The sequence below is a fragment of the Natrix helvetica genome, assembly GCF_964273705.1.
Source record: "Natrix helvetica genome assembly, chromosome: 1".
NCBI classification, from domain to species: domain Eukaryota; kingdom Metazoa; phylum Chordata; class Lepidosauria; order Squamata; family Natricidae; genus Natrix; species Natrix helvetica.
The window spans coordinates 15,689,926-15,703,516 of NC_138548.1; the positions used below are offsets into that span (position 1 = coordinate 15,689,926).

The following is a 13,591-nucleotide window of genomic DNA, read 5'->3' on the forward strand; positions in this document are numbered from 1 at the left end:
TGGATATGCAGAGGGTTTGGGAGGCCTGCAAAGTGCTTCTGAGGGCTGGGGAGGGCAAAAATGAGCCAAAAACAGGTTGTTTTTGCCCCCCAGCCGCCAGGAGCACTCTACAAGCCTCCCAAAGCCTCTGCATGCCCCGCCCTCTTTTTTGCAAAAACCGGCCCATTTTTGCAAAAGGTTTTTGCTCATTTGTGCCCCTTTCAGCCCCCAGGAGCACTCTACAAGCCTCCCAAAGCCTATGCATGCCTTTTTTTCTCCCAAAAAATGAGGTGTGTAGAAGGTTTGGGAGGCCTGCAGAGTGCAAAAACTTTTTTTTTTAAATTTACCTCTTCAAAATCATGGTGCGTCTTATACTCCGGTGCGTCTTATAGCCCGAAAAATACCGTAGTTAGAACAGGGCCCAGCACGTTTCTTTTTCCAGACAAGGTAGTTCTTGACTTAGAATCACAATTTGGGATCAGAACTTCTGCAAGGTGGCTGTTAAGTGACTTATGCCCGATTTTATGGTTGTTAAGTGAATCACTGCAGACGTTAAGCGAAGCAGGTGGTCATTAAGCAGATGCAGCTTCTCCCATTGAACTTTATCAGAACCTTTGTTGGAGGGGCTATCACAGTCTTCCGATATCTCGGGGGCTGCCACAAGGAATAGGGACTCAAGCTATTCTCCAAAGCACCTGAAGTCAGAACAAAAACTAATAGGTAGGTATTAGTTTAAAAGGTAGACCTATCAAAGAGAGATCCAAAATAGAACTAAGGACAATTTTCTTGATAGTGAGAATAATTCATCATTGGGAAGGCTTTCCTCCAGTTGTGGGTGCTTCATCACTGGAGGTTTTTAAGAAGACATTGGACAGCCAGTTAAATGGTATAGGGCAGGGGTATCAAACTCAAGGCCCATGGGCTGGATCCAGCCTGCAGGGTGCTTAAATCCAGCCCGTGGGGCCGGCCTGGAAATATTAAAGGACCGGCCTCTGGTGCCTCTGGCAGCTAAAACAGGCTGCGTGTGGGGACTCGGTGCCTCATTTTCACCCTCCATGGCCTCCTGCAACACTCTTCTGGCCAAAATCAGACCAAAAAAATGGACAGAAAACAGGGACGAAAACAGCTGGGAGAGTGCTGCAGGCGGCCATGGAAGATGAAAACGAGGTGCAGGGGGGGGGGCGCACGGACTCCCCATGCCCCGTTTGGCTGGCAGGGTGCTGCAGGAGGCCCCTCCTGCCCAGGGGTGGTATTCACTTACCTCCCCTACCAGTTTGTAAATGTGAGCACATCTGCACATGCGCTCAGCAGGTGCTTTGGCTAAAAAAAAAGTGCTTAAATGGGACGCCATGTAACCGGGGTGGGTGGGCAGAGCCGGCCGCGATTTCTGCTACCGGTTTGGGCGAACCATTCCGAACCAGCAGAATACTGCCTCTCTCTCCCCCTGCAGAGGAGAACTACAATGCTGATCCAGCCCTCGAAGAAATCCAGTTTGACACCCCTAGTATAAGGTCTCCTGCTTGGGCAGCAGATGGGACTAGAAGACCTCCAAGGTCCTTCAGGTGCTATGAGGCTAAGTTCTAAGATATCAGAACCCAAGGAGAATGTAAACCAGTCTGTTATCAGTGTGTTTATATAAACATCCCTTTATTGAGAGGGTACAAAAACACAGCCTCTTCATGCTTGCATGAAGAAACACAATGAAAAGTGCTCTGAGCTCACAATAGAAAAGTGAAATATAAGCACAATAAATGAAAACCATGAATAAATGCAGGGATGGGTGTGTTTTAACAGATGCCAAGGTACCTGCCAGTCAAGAAGAAGTGAACGGCAGCCCAAACGTAAGTAGCAGAGCATTGGGAGCATGTTTTAAAAGTTGCTTCACGGGACACATCTGTCTCTAGGCCCTGAGGTATCTCTTCAAGACTCTGAACCAGACATGTTTGCTTCCAACTCCTGATATTTGCTTCCAGACTGAATGATTATTACAGCGTTTTTGCGATGGGCAACTAACTCTATCCAAATAAAACAGCTGGGAAAGAGTATGAGAGCAAGAGAATTTGACCTCTGTTGTGGCCCACCAACGGCCAGCAGAGCTGGCAGTAGAGTTGGGCAGTAAGGAGGTTGGGGAGGAGCATGGGCCAGTCCTGGAGTCTGGGGAAGGCTCCGACGAGGGCTCTGCATTGGAGGGAGATGGGGCCAGGGTCATCTGGCAGTTCTCAGCTGCCTTCGGAGCTAGACAGCAGTGAGGCAGAGGAACAGCTGGAGCTTGTTCCCAGTGTGCGCATGCACAGAGCTGCCAGAAGAAAAGAACAGCTAAGAAACCAGGGTCGGCTTGGGAGTAAAGCCACAGGTGGACGGTGAATGGCCCCTCCCATAGGAAATAAAAGAGGAGCAAAAGGGCTTTTGCGGGAAACAATTCGTTAGATTCGTTTCAGGAGTGTGAAGATCTGTCCGTGAATCTCAGAGACTCTGTGCCCAGTCTTTCCTTGCATAGCACTGCGTTTGGAAAATATTTACATGGCAGCTTCCCAAGCTAGATAAGGTCTGTGGTCATAAATTCGCCTTTGAAAGATTGTTTGCCAGGCCTTTGCTGAATGTGAATGAGAGGAATTCACATTCGTTTAATAAAAGGGGTTTTGTCGGGACCAGGAATCTTCTCCGTGCTTTTTGGGAAAAGCTAGATCAGAACAACCTCTTGCTAAGACACGGGAGTCAGTTGGTATCCCTCCCAGCGATTCTGAGCCGCCAAAGCTTTTTAAATTATTTATGTAATTTTTACATTTATATGCCACCCATCTCATTGTTGAGTGACTCTGGTTTTTTGCATCTCTGGCTAGCACAAGTGGATCATTTGTGTTTGGTTCAGGACCTTCACTCTAAACTTCTGAAAAAGACAGGAACCATTGTCAGTTGGTCCAAATATTGTTGCCAAGCGAACTCCTAAATCTCCAGGCCAGCTGGGGACAAACCGTCCTCCCGAGCTGAGTGCTGATGGACACATACAGACCAACTGCAGTCATTTGACCAAGTCATTTGCAACTTTGTCTTTCTTCTTGTACTGGTTATAGAAATCTTGAAAAAGCCCCTCTTTGTCTCTTTTTAAAATGTTTACTGGGTGTATTTTTATGAACATTTAAAGCATTTCCTAAAGGTACTTGCCGTAGGAAAGTTTGGGAGAGAACCCAACTTGTCCAATATTTAAAACTTAAATAGACAGGAGACCTGGTGACAGTGGTGGGATTCAAATAATTTAACAACCGGTTCTCTGCCTTAATGACCAGCTGCATAGGCGTGACTCAATGGTCATGTGACTTGCTGGGTGTGGCCAACTCAACGACACTCACGTCAATAGGCGCTTCGCCTTAGCTGTTGCAATGTAATCACGGTTAACCGGAGAGGCAGTTTCTGTAAGCAGGACAATAAAGATTAGGCTAGAAACAACACCCAGCATCTTTCCTTCCTGCCTTCCTTACAAGATTAGCCCTGTAAAGTGGAAAAAAATAAAAACAAATTTCTTCCAACAAGCGGTTCTCCAAACTGCATAGAAAGTTAACAACGGTTCTCCCGAATAGGTACGAACTGGCTGAATCCCACCACTGCCTGGTGAGGTGCAAAATGTATGTATTTTTCCTTCCACTGTGGGCAACGAAGAATTAACTCTCATGGTGCATTTTACTTGATGATCCAGATATCAGTTTTCTTCACAATGAAGAAAAGTTAAGCATTTAAAGTTGAGGTAAACACAGGAATTTAACAGAGTACAGCAGTCAGTGTTAACAGGAGCTGATAGTAACTTCCTTAGGTAAAGGTTCCCCTCGCACATATGTGCTAGTCCTCTCCGATTCTAGGGGGCGGTGCCCATCTCCGTTTCAGTGTCAAAGAGCCAGCACTGTCCAAAGACGTCTCCGTGATCATGTGGCCGCATGACTAAATGCCGAAGGCTCACGGAACTGTTGTTACCTTCCCACCAAAGGCAGTTCCTATTTTTCTACTTGCATTTTTACATGCTTTCGAACTGCTAGGTTGGCAGAAGCTGGGACAAGTAACGTGAGCTCACTCCGTTACACGGTGCTAGGGATTCGAACCGCCAAACTGCCGACCTTCCTTGACCTGACTTTAAATATTGGACTCGGTGATGGTCAGAACACCAAACATTTCAATTCTTACACACTAGGCAGTCGAAATAGAGAAGAGCTCACAAGGCAGAGAATTTTATCTGAGACAGAAAAAGTAGCCAAGGACACTGGCATTCCAACGAAGCAGATCCACCAACAAATTCACATAAAAAGATCCTTATTGTCCAATCCATAATATACAAAGAAAACCTATTCCTTGACTTCTTGAATTTGAAAATGCTTAACCAAAGCATGACCTTCTCTCGGAATCTCTCATGCAAGATCACTTTGTCCTGTACTAATAATAATAATACGTAGCATTAATAATGATAATTTCCTGCATACCTGTTACACTAAAGTACTCTTCTATTATTTTCTTCACTGAAAGAAACTGCACAGAACTGGATTGTGGGATTGGATTTGGAAATACAAGGGTTCAAATGCGTACTCAGCTATAAAGCTGGGTGGCTCTCTAACTGAATTCATGCAACCTGAAGGTAGAACAAGAAGCAGTGGATGGAAACTAGTCAAGGAGAGGATCAACTTAGAAATAAGGAGAAATTTCCTATCAGTGAAAACGATCAGTGGAATGGCTAGCCTCCCAAAGCTCTGGGTACTCCATTACTGGAGGGTTTAAGAAGAGATTGGACTACCACTTGCCGGAAATGGCATAGGCCAGAGGTCGGCAAACTTAAACACTCAAAGAGTCTTGGAAGAATTCCAACGCTGCTATTCTAAATGATTCTGAATGGGGGAGTGACAATTCTCATCCTACACTTTGTTCATTAGGATTCTCTGTAAATAAACTGGAGGAGTCCAATTTTGGAGAGGAGCTTCCGGTGGGGGGGGGGGGGGAGTGGAGGGAGAGAAGCTAGTGTTTACATATTTCAGGAGCTGCCACAAAGAAGACGGAGTCAAGCAATTCTCCAAAGGACCTGAGGGCAGGACAAGATGCAATGGATGGAAACTAATCAAGGAGAGAAGCAACTTAGAACTGAGGAGAAACTTCCTGACAGTTTGAACAATTAATCAGTGGAACAACTGGAAGTCTTTAAGAAGATGTTGGATAGCCATTTGTCTGAAGTGGTGTAGGGTTTCCTGCCTAGGCAGGGGGTTGGACTAGAAGACCTCCAGGGTCCCTTCCAACTCTGCTATTGTATTGTATCTAGTACAGGGGTCGGCAAACCTAAACACTCAAAGAGCCATTTGGACCCGTTTCCCACAGAAAAGAAAACACCGGGAGCCACAAAGGTCCTCACGGAAGCCCCCCGTTCAATTCTGGAGCTGACCGGAAGTTCAGTTCCCCCACCATAGAGTCTCTTCCTAGCGCGGCGTACTTTTTCCTCTACCTGTCAGAACCGAAAGCCCTATCAATTGTGGAGACAACTGGAAAACCCTCCCCTTGCCATAGAGTCTCCTCCTGGCACACTGCGCTTTTCTCCCCACCCCACCCACCGGAAGCTCCTCTCAAAATTGTGGCGCCGCCCAGTGATGGAGCCGCAGCAGAGGGAGGAAAGAGCCACATGCGGCTTTAGAGCCGCAGTTTGCTGACCCCTGGTATAGAGCACTGATGGCTAACCTTTTAGTCGTCACGTGCCGTAAGCACGGGCCCACATCCATATTGCAATGCGTGCAAGATACCCCGCTCCCTGCCCCCCTGCACATGTGTGCGCAACTCTCGTGCCCTCCCCCATGCATGCACATGCAAACACACACACACATCCCTATTTTGGGCCTACTGGCCTCCCTGCGGCCTCGTGGGACCAATAACGGGTCGTTCCCTGCGCATGCGTGGCAGAGACCCGAAAATCAGCTGGCCGGTGGGAGGCACGAGCACATGTGCGGTGGAGGGGAGCTTGGGCAACAGCTGGTGGGCCCGCAGAGAGGGCTCTGTGTGCCACCTATGGCACGCGTGCCACAAGGGTATAGTATCTCTTGCTTGAATCGGGGGGTGGGGGGTAGACTTCCAGCTCTGTTATTCAGTTGCTATGGCTATCCAACATCTTCTTAAAGACTTCCAGTGTTGGAGCATTCACAACTTCTGGAAGCAACTTCTGTTCCACTGATTAATTGTTCTCACTGTCAGAAAGTTTCTCCTCAATTCTAAGTTGCTTCTCTCCTTGATTAGTTTCCACCCATTGCTTCTTGTTCTACCCTCAGGTGCCTTGGAGAATAGTTTGACTCCCTCTTCATTGTCTCTATTCTCTTTCAGGGTCTAAAGGAGGAACAAAAAGACACGCTCCACGTGGTTGAGCAAGATCTTGATGAATTTGTGGATAGCATGAGCGAAGCCACCCCATCTGGGCTTCCTAAGAAATCACCCGAAGCGGAGAAGCATCTGTTGACTGAAATGGCCACTGCCAAGTTGCCTCGGGCCGAGCAAGTTGCCGCAAAAGTCCTGAGGGCTGAGAGGGTGGTGGAGAGAGCCCAACGGGTAGAAAAACCACCAGTATTGGAAAAGGCGGCAGAGAAAGGGCCAAGGGTCGAAAAGGCACCGCAGGTGGAGAAAGCGGGCCGGGTAGAAAAGACAGCCGAGAAACCACACCTAGCAGGTATGCCTTTTCTCTGAGCCAATAAAGCATTAGGTTGGTGTAGAATAGGCAGAGAGGCCAATCAGAAGGCAGGGATTGCCCGCGTTTAGCCAAGCCGCGTCTTAACCAATCAGACGCGGCTTGGCTGTTGCCGGCAGATACAGGGGAAACTCCTGACGTCACTGCCAGGATTCTACAGTTGGAGAGGCCATGGAGGTGCCAAGGGCAAAAGAGAAAGAACAGGCTTAACCCTGGTTTTTTTGTAGGGTGGGGATTTCCATCTCCAGGATTTTTTTTTTTTTTTTGGTTTAGAGCAGTTTTTCCAGATCTGGACAACTTTGCAGACCTGGGGGAAACTCCCAGAATTCTCAACAATTTTCATCACAGGCAGGATTTCTAGGAGTTGAAGGCTAAAGATTTGCGGGAGGCTTTACTTGGGAAGATTGATTTGTAGGAGACAATTTGTAGGGACAAAGGTAAGTACTGATGATAGGAGGTTTATAAAATGATGTATTGTATGGGGGGACAGAGAGAGAAAAAGAAAGAAATTCATATCTCTCTCTCACTCTCCCTTTCCTTTTCTCTTTCTCTATTTCTCTTTCTCTCTCTCTCTCTCTCTCTTTTTCTCTCTCCCTCCCTCTCTTCCTCTCCCTCTCTCTCCCTCCCTCTCTTCTTCTACCTCTCTCTCTTCCTCCCTCTCAAGCATAAAGTCCAGAAGTGATTTCCAAGTAGAAACAAAGCTGGGTACGTTCTTTTCCTTAATTAGAGTAGTTAATTTTGCCCACTCTCTCAGCTCCGTTACTGTTTCCATTGTTTTTTTCCATGGTGGGAATTGATGTATCTTTCCATAGCTCTGGCCTGAATTCCAATCCTGTGTTTGTTGCAAAGATAACTTCAAAACACTGGTGGCAAAAGCCTTATTGTGGGGAAAGCCAATTTGGTCTGCTAATGCTCTCCCTTTTCTCTGCTTGAAGCACCGAAGTTTGTCTCTGTGAAGCGAAAGACAGAAAGCCGAGCTGCTAAGGACACGCTGCCTTGGGAAAATCTGTCTTTGAACAAATGCATTCTGGTGGCAACTTTCCTGGCTCTCCTCAGTGTGAGCTGCCAGGTGGTCAAAGGTAAGAGAGAAGAGCACTTTCTCATGGATCCAACAAAGCCCACCCTCCTTCACACCTCTTCTAGCTGCTGCCTCCATTGGAGATCATGCCTTAGGGCAGGGTTGTCAAACTCAATTTCATTGAGGGCCGCATCAGGATTAGAATGACAGAATTGGAAGGGACTTTGGAGGTCTTCTAGTCCAACCCGCTCCTTAGACTGCTAACCCTACACCACTTCTGACAAATTGTTATCCAACATCTTCTTCAAAACTTCCAGTGTTGAAGAATTCACAACTTCTGGAGGCAAGTTGTTCCACTGATTAATTGTCCTAAGTGTCAGGAAATGTCTCCTTAGTTCTAAGTTGCTTGATTAGTTTCCACCCATTGCTTCTTGTCCTGCCCTCAGGTGCTTTGGAGAATAGTTTGACTCCTTCTTCTTTGTGGCAACCCCTGACATACTGGAACACTGCTATCATATCTCCCCTGGTCCTTCTTTCTATTAAACTAGACATATCCAGTTCCTGCAACCATTCTTCATATGTTTTAGCCTCCAGTCCCCTTATCTTCTTTGTTGCTCTTCTCTGCACTCCTTCTAGAGTCTCCACATCTTTTCTACATCATGGCGACCAAAACTGAATGCAGGATTGTATTTGACCTGGGGGGGGGGGCATTTCTAGCTCATGTCGGGGGCGCCTGTGGAGGCCTGAGTGCTCTGCCAGCGAAAATGGGCTCCCAAGCTCTATTTTTGGCTGTAACGGTCTCCTGCAACCCTCTGCCAGTGAAAACGGAGCTCAGGAGGTCCGCGGGCCAGGCTTTTGCTGTTTTCAGATCAGCCCCATGGGCCAGATCTAAGCATCCCACGGGACGGAGTTTGACACCTCTGCCTTAGGGTTAAAAGGAAACCTCCTAAGCTGGCAAAGAGAATGTGTAACCATCTATAGCAGGGGTGTCCAGACTTGGGAACTTTAAGACTTGTGGCTGGGTACTTTTGACCGTGATAGTGTGCATTTTGGATTCAGGTTCTGTTAAGATACAGCCTGTTGTGCCATAAAATAGCTTCTGCTGTGCAGTGCAGTGGAGTTGCCTTAGTAACGGCTTCAAGTACTCCACAAGTGGTTCCCTCTGATAAGAGGGAAAATCCAACATTAGAAATTACATTTGGTCAGGACATTTCCCCCCTATAATTCAATACCTGAGCAACACCAGGTTATCTGCTAGTTGCAAATAAAGATAACGGTCGTTGACTATAATTCCAACATCTAAAATTATTAGGCTACCCCACTGCCACTGTGCCTTTGGATCTTCCAGAGTTCCATCCTCAAAGTATGGGATAGCCTTCCACACTGCATCTTGACCATGTAGGGGGCAGTTTGGCCTAGTGGTTAAAGCGTCAGGTTGGAGGCCAGGAGACAATGAGTTCTAGTCTGCCTTAGGCATGAAAGCCAGCTGGATGACCTTGGGCCAGTCATTTTATCTCAGCCCAACTCCCCTGGCAGGGCTGTCGTTGTGGGGAGAACAGGAGGAGGAAGGAGTACGAAGCATGCTTGCTGCCTTGTTTATAAAATTAATAAAGACAGGATAAAATCAAGCCCAGAAACATATGCAGGGAAGAAAAGCTTGTTCATTCACCATCTCGTCTTCTTTGCAGAGGTAATAGAATACGGTGGGGCTGTTCTTGAGGCCGAGCTGAGTGCCTGGACCACACAAGAAAGCAGTCCTGGGGAACAGGTGAGTTAAAAGTGGGAAGAGCAAAATAGTCCACAGTAAAACTCATTTCATCAGAGGGCAAAAAAACCCCACCTACTTTAAAAAGTTAGCCTTAGGTTTATATACATCTGGAATTGCTTAAGAGACACACACTTGAATTCATTCTTTGTTGAGCTGTTTTGTGATGGGCAATCTTTGCTTAACATTTTCTCCCCCCCCCCCACCTCATTTCCCCCGTATCCAGAGGTGGGATACACTTACCTTCCCTACCGGTTCACAAATGTGAGCATGCACATGTTCATAGGCGCATGCACACTGCTTCTGCGCATGTGTAGTGCTCGCGCATTACATCGGGGCGGGTGAGCGGTGCCTCTTGCAGCCGCTGCTACCGGTTCACCCGAACCGGAGAAAACCAGCTGAATCCCACCTCTGCCCGTATCCTTTAGAGGCAGAGATAGTCCTGAGAATGCTAAGGTTTTCCCCTTGAACCTGTTTTCCCCTCTCTCCTGCCCGCCTTCAACAGCCTGTGCTATTAAAGTAACCATGAATTTACAGAACCCTCCGTGTTCCAGCAGTAGAGTGTCAGTGCCAAATACAAATGGTTGCTTTTCACACTTGCTTTCAGTAAGACAATGCTTTTTGAGTAGGCAGATTTTCGTAGAATTTGGCTTTTCCAGAAACATTGACCTGACTACTATAGGAAACAAGACACGGGATAGGGTAGGATAGGATAGGATAGAGTACAATAGCAGAGTTGGAAGGGACCTTGGAGGTCTTCCAGTCCAACCCCCTGCTCAGGCAGGAAACCCTACACCACTTCAGACAAATAGCTATCCAACATCTTCTGAAAGACTTCCAGTGTTGGAGCATTCACAACTTCTGGAGGCAAGCTGTTCCACTGATTAATTGTTCTAACTGTCAGGAAATTTCTCCTTAGTTCTAGGTTGCTTCTCTCCTTGATTAGTTTCCACCCATTGCTTCTTCTTCTACCCTCAGGTGCCTTGGAGAATAGTTTGACTCCCTCTTCATTGTGGCAACCCCTGAGATATTGGAAGACTGCTATCATGTCTCCCCTAGTCCTTCTTTTCTTTAAACTAGAGTAAAATGGCTCCAGGAGGACTCAAAGAGCATGTGAAGAGTCCTCTTGTATTACTCTTAAGATTAAACTATCCCAGGCCAGGAGATAGTTTTGAAGCCACCGTACCATTATGAAGACGGTTGAATCTTTCTTTCTTTCTTTCTTTCTTTCTTTCTTTCTTTCTTTCTTTCTTTCTTTCTTTCTTTCTTTCTTTCTTTCTTTCTTTCTTTCTTTCTTTCTTTCTTTCTTTCCAGGAGGAGCTGTGGTTTTACGAACGGTGGTTTGATTGGTCGGACATGGATGAACCTCCTGAGATAGAGGAGGACGAACTCCTGGAAGTAGAAGAGGAACTTTTAGAAGTCGAGGAAGAAGAAAAAGAGGAAGAGGAGGAAGAAGAAGAAGAAGGCCCTTTAGAGGATGGGGAAGATGGAGAAGAGACCGAACCAGTAGAAATTGAAGAGGAAGAGGAAGAAGAAGAGGAGGAAACAGAGGAAAAACCGGTCCCAAAGGTGGACCTCAGAAAAACCCAGAAGAAAATCCAACGAGAGACACCTTCCAAGAATAAAAGCCGGAAAGAACGCAAAGCTCAGGATGAGGACGAAGAGAAAAAGCACCTTCAGGACAAGAGGCATCTCTGGGAAGGGAAGGGGAAGAAGAAGCAAGAGGAGGACAGGAAGAAAACCCATCGCCACAAACACGGTGAAACAGCCCATCCACTGAAAGAGCATAAGGGAGACCATCCCTCACAGGAGAAAAGAAGGGGGCACCCCAAGGATGAGCGTGGCAAAGGGAAAGACCACCTCAAGCAGCAGAAGGAGGCGAAGGACAGGAAGCCCTGGCAGATCCAGAAGCCTTTCTTCCCCCCACCCAAGGACAGTGCCAAGACATTTGGGCGGCACAAATCTCAGGAGTGGAAAAGGCACGACTGAGATTTAAAAGTGGCTGATCTGAGGTCCCTGTGGCAAGCAACATGCTGCGCTCTCTCGCTCTCCTGGCGCATCCTTTCTCTGAAAGTGCGGGGACACAAAGACACCCGGATTTGAAGCTGGGATTACTCCTGTTGAGAGGCAGGTTTGACGCCTTCCAGATTGGAAGCAAGAGATGCCTTTTCTATGCCTTGCTGTGACCCTTTGGTAGGGGTGGCACTGGCAACCATTCTCAGGAGGGGAACAGGAGTCACTTAGCTGGATCAGCCTTACCTGCTCCACCACTCCCTCAGAGTCCTTGAAGAACCTCAAAAAAAAAAGCACCTCCTTCCTTCATTTGTGCTTTACCAGTTATCTCCAAATGAAGTGCTAATGTTGGTTTTATAACAAAGAGGAAGCCTTAACCTTTATCTCAGTCCCTGATTTGTGAGAGCCTCACACAAAATTGTTGTTAGTTGCGAAGTCGTGTCTGACCCATCGCGACCCCGTGGACAACGTTCCTCCAGACCTTCCTGTCTGCTACCATCCTCTGGCGTCCATTCAAGCTCATACCTACGGCTTCAGTAACTCCATCCAGTCACCTCATTCTCTGTCCTCCCCTCCTCCTTTTACCCTCAATCTTTCCCAGCATGAGGCTCTTCTCCAGGGAGTCCTTCCTTCTCATTCAGTGGCCAAAGTACTTGAGTTTCCTCTTCAGGATCTGGCCTCCTAAAGAGCAGTCAGGGTTGATCTTCTCTAGGACTGACCGGTTTGATCGCCTTGCAGTCCAAGGGACTCGCAGGAGTCTTCTCCAGCACCAGAGTTCAAAGGCCTCAATTCTTTGGCGCTCAGCCTTTCTTATGGTCCAACATTCATAGCCATACGTTGCAACTAGGAAAACCATAGCCTTGACTAGAGACACTTTTGTTGTCAGGGTGATATCTCTGCTTTTTAGTATGCTGTCTAGATTTGCTATAGCTTTCCTCTCCAGGAGCAAGCGTCTTTTAATTTCTTGGCTGCAGTTCCTATCTGCGGTGATCTTGGAGCCCAGGAAAAAAAAAAGTCACTACCTCCATTTCTTCCCCATCTATTTGCCAGGAATTGAGAGGGCCAGATGCCATGATTTTAATTATCTTAATGTTGAGTTTCAAGCCAACTTCACACACAATAACTGTTGTTATTGCCTAATCTCTCATTATACACAGATTTGCAGCAGGAATGTGTGAACTGCCTCTCTTGTACACAACGGTGTGTTTTCTTTTCTTTTCTTTTTTGAGCTGATACCAAAGCTGTGTGTTTAAATCTAGAATTCTTCATTCAGAAGTGCAACAAAAGAATTGTATGCTGGAATGGACCTTAGATGTTTTTAGCAACTCCCATACCTCGATTAATAGACTTCTCAATTTTATTTTTGGTCACTTTTCAAGAGAAAAGCAAGACTGCTCCTCAGAGTTTGCTTCTTTCCTATTTTGTGGGGGAAATGGACTTTTTTCCTGTGTTACACAAAATGAAGCCTATCAATGTGAAGCTAAACCAGCTCTGATTCTTCTTAGGATACCAATGTTACCATAGAGATATCGTAGCAAGTAATCAGCCAGATTGAGGAAAAGTTGTGATAATTTCAGAAATAAATGTCGGCTGTGGACTGCTTAAATATGTTCATGTTTTAACATAAGGAAGAAATGGAATTCACAGACCACAATACAGTCTTTGGTTTTCCAAGGTGCTTGGGCTATTATTTTGGATTTTTGAGCTGTAAAAAGCAACTTTTACACTTTGAACTGAAACAATTTGTCCAAGAAAATTTCAGTGGTGGAATTCAATTTTTTAATTACCGGTTCTGTGGGCGTGGCTTGGTGGGCGTAGCAGGGGAAGGATACTGTAAAATCTCCCTTCCCTCCCCACTCCAGGGGAAGGTTATTGCAAGATTCCCATTCCTTCCCGATCATCTGGGGCTCGTGAGGCAGAGAATAGATGGGGGCGGGGCCAGTCAGAAGTGGTATTTACCGGTTCTCCGAACTACTCAAAATTTCCGCTACCGGTTCTCCAGAACTGGTCAGAACCTGCTGAATACCACCTCTGGAAAAATTGCATTTCTTCTACATCTATAGAAGAGTTACACTAATATCAAAGAAATGATGGAATAGCATTGGACACTTCGAGTTGTGCCGCGTCA

At 46.6% G+C, this 13,591-nt stretch overlaps 1 protein-coding gene across 3 annotated transcripts in view; it reads left to right on the plus strand.

Annotated features, from left to right (window-relative positions):
• Positions 1–13,203, plus strand: part of JSRP1 (junctional sarcoplasmic reticulum protein 1) — a 36,424-nt gene extending 23,221 nt beyond the window's left edge. For all 3 annotated transcript variants that reach the window (XM_081959464.1, XM_081959466.1, XM_081959465.1), the window contains 5 exons: positions 1,774–1,820; positions 6,310–6,649; positions 7,603–7,746; positions 9,374–9,453; positions 10,765–13,203. In XM_081959464.1, the coding sequence (XP_081815590.1) occupies positions 1,774–1,820; positions 6,310–6,649; positions 7,603–7,746; positions 9,374–9,453; positions 10,765–11,439 (1,286 nt within the window). In that variant the 3' untranslated portion in view covers positions 11,440–13,203. The remainder of the gene's footprint in view (positions 1–1,773; positions 1,821–6,309; positions 6,650–7,602; positions 7,747–9,373; positions 9,454–10,764) is intronic.
• The last annotated feature ends 388 nt before the right edge of the window (positions 13,204–13,591 follow it).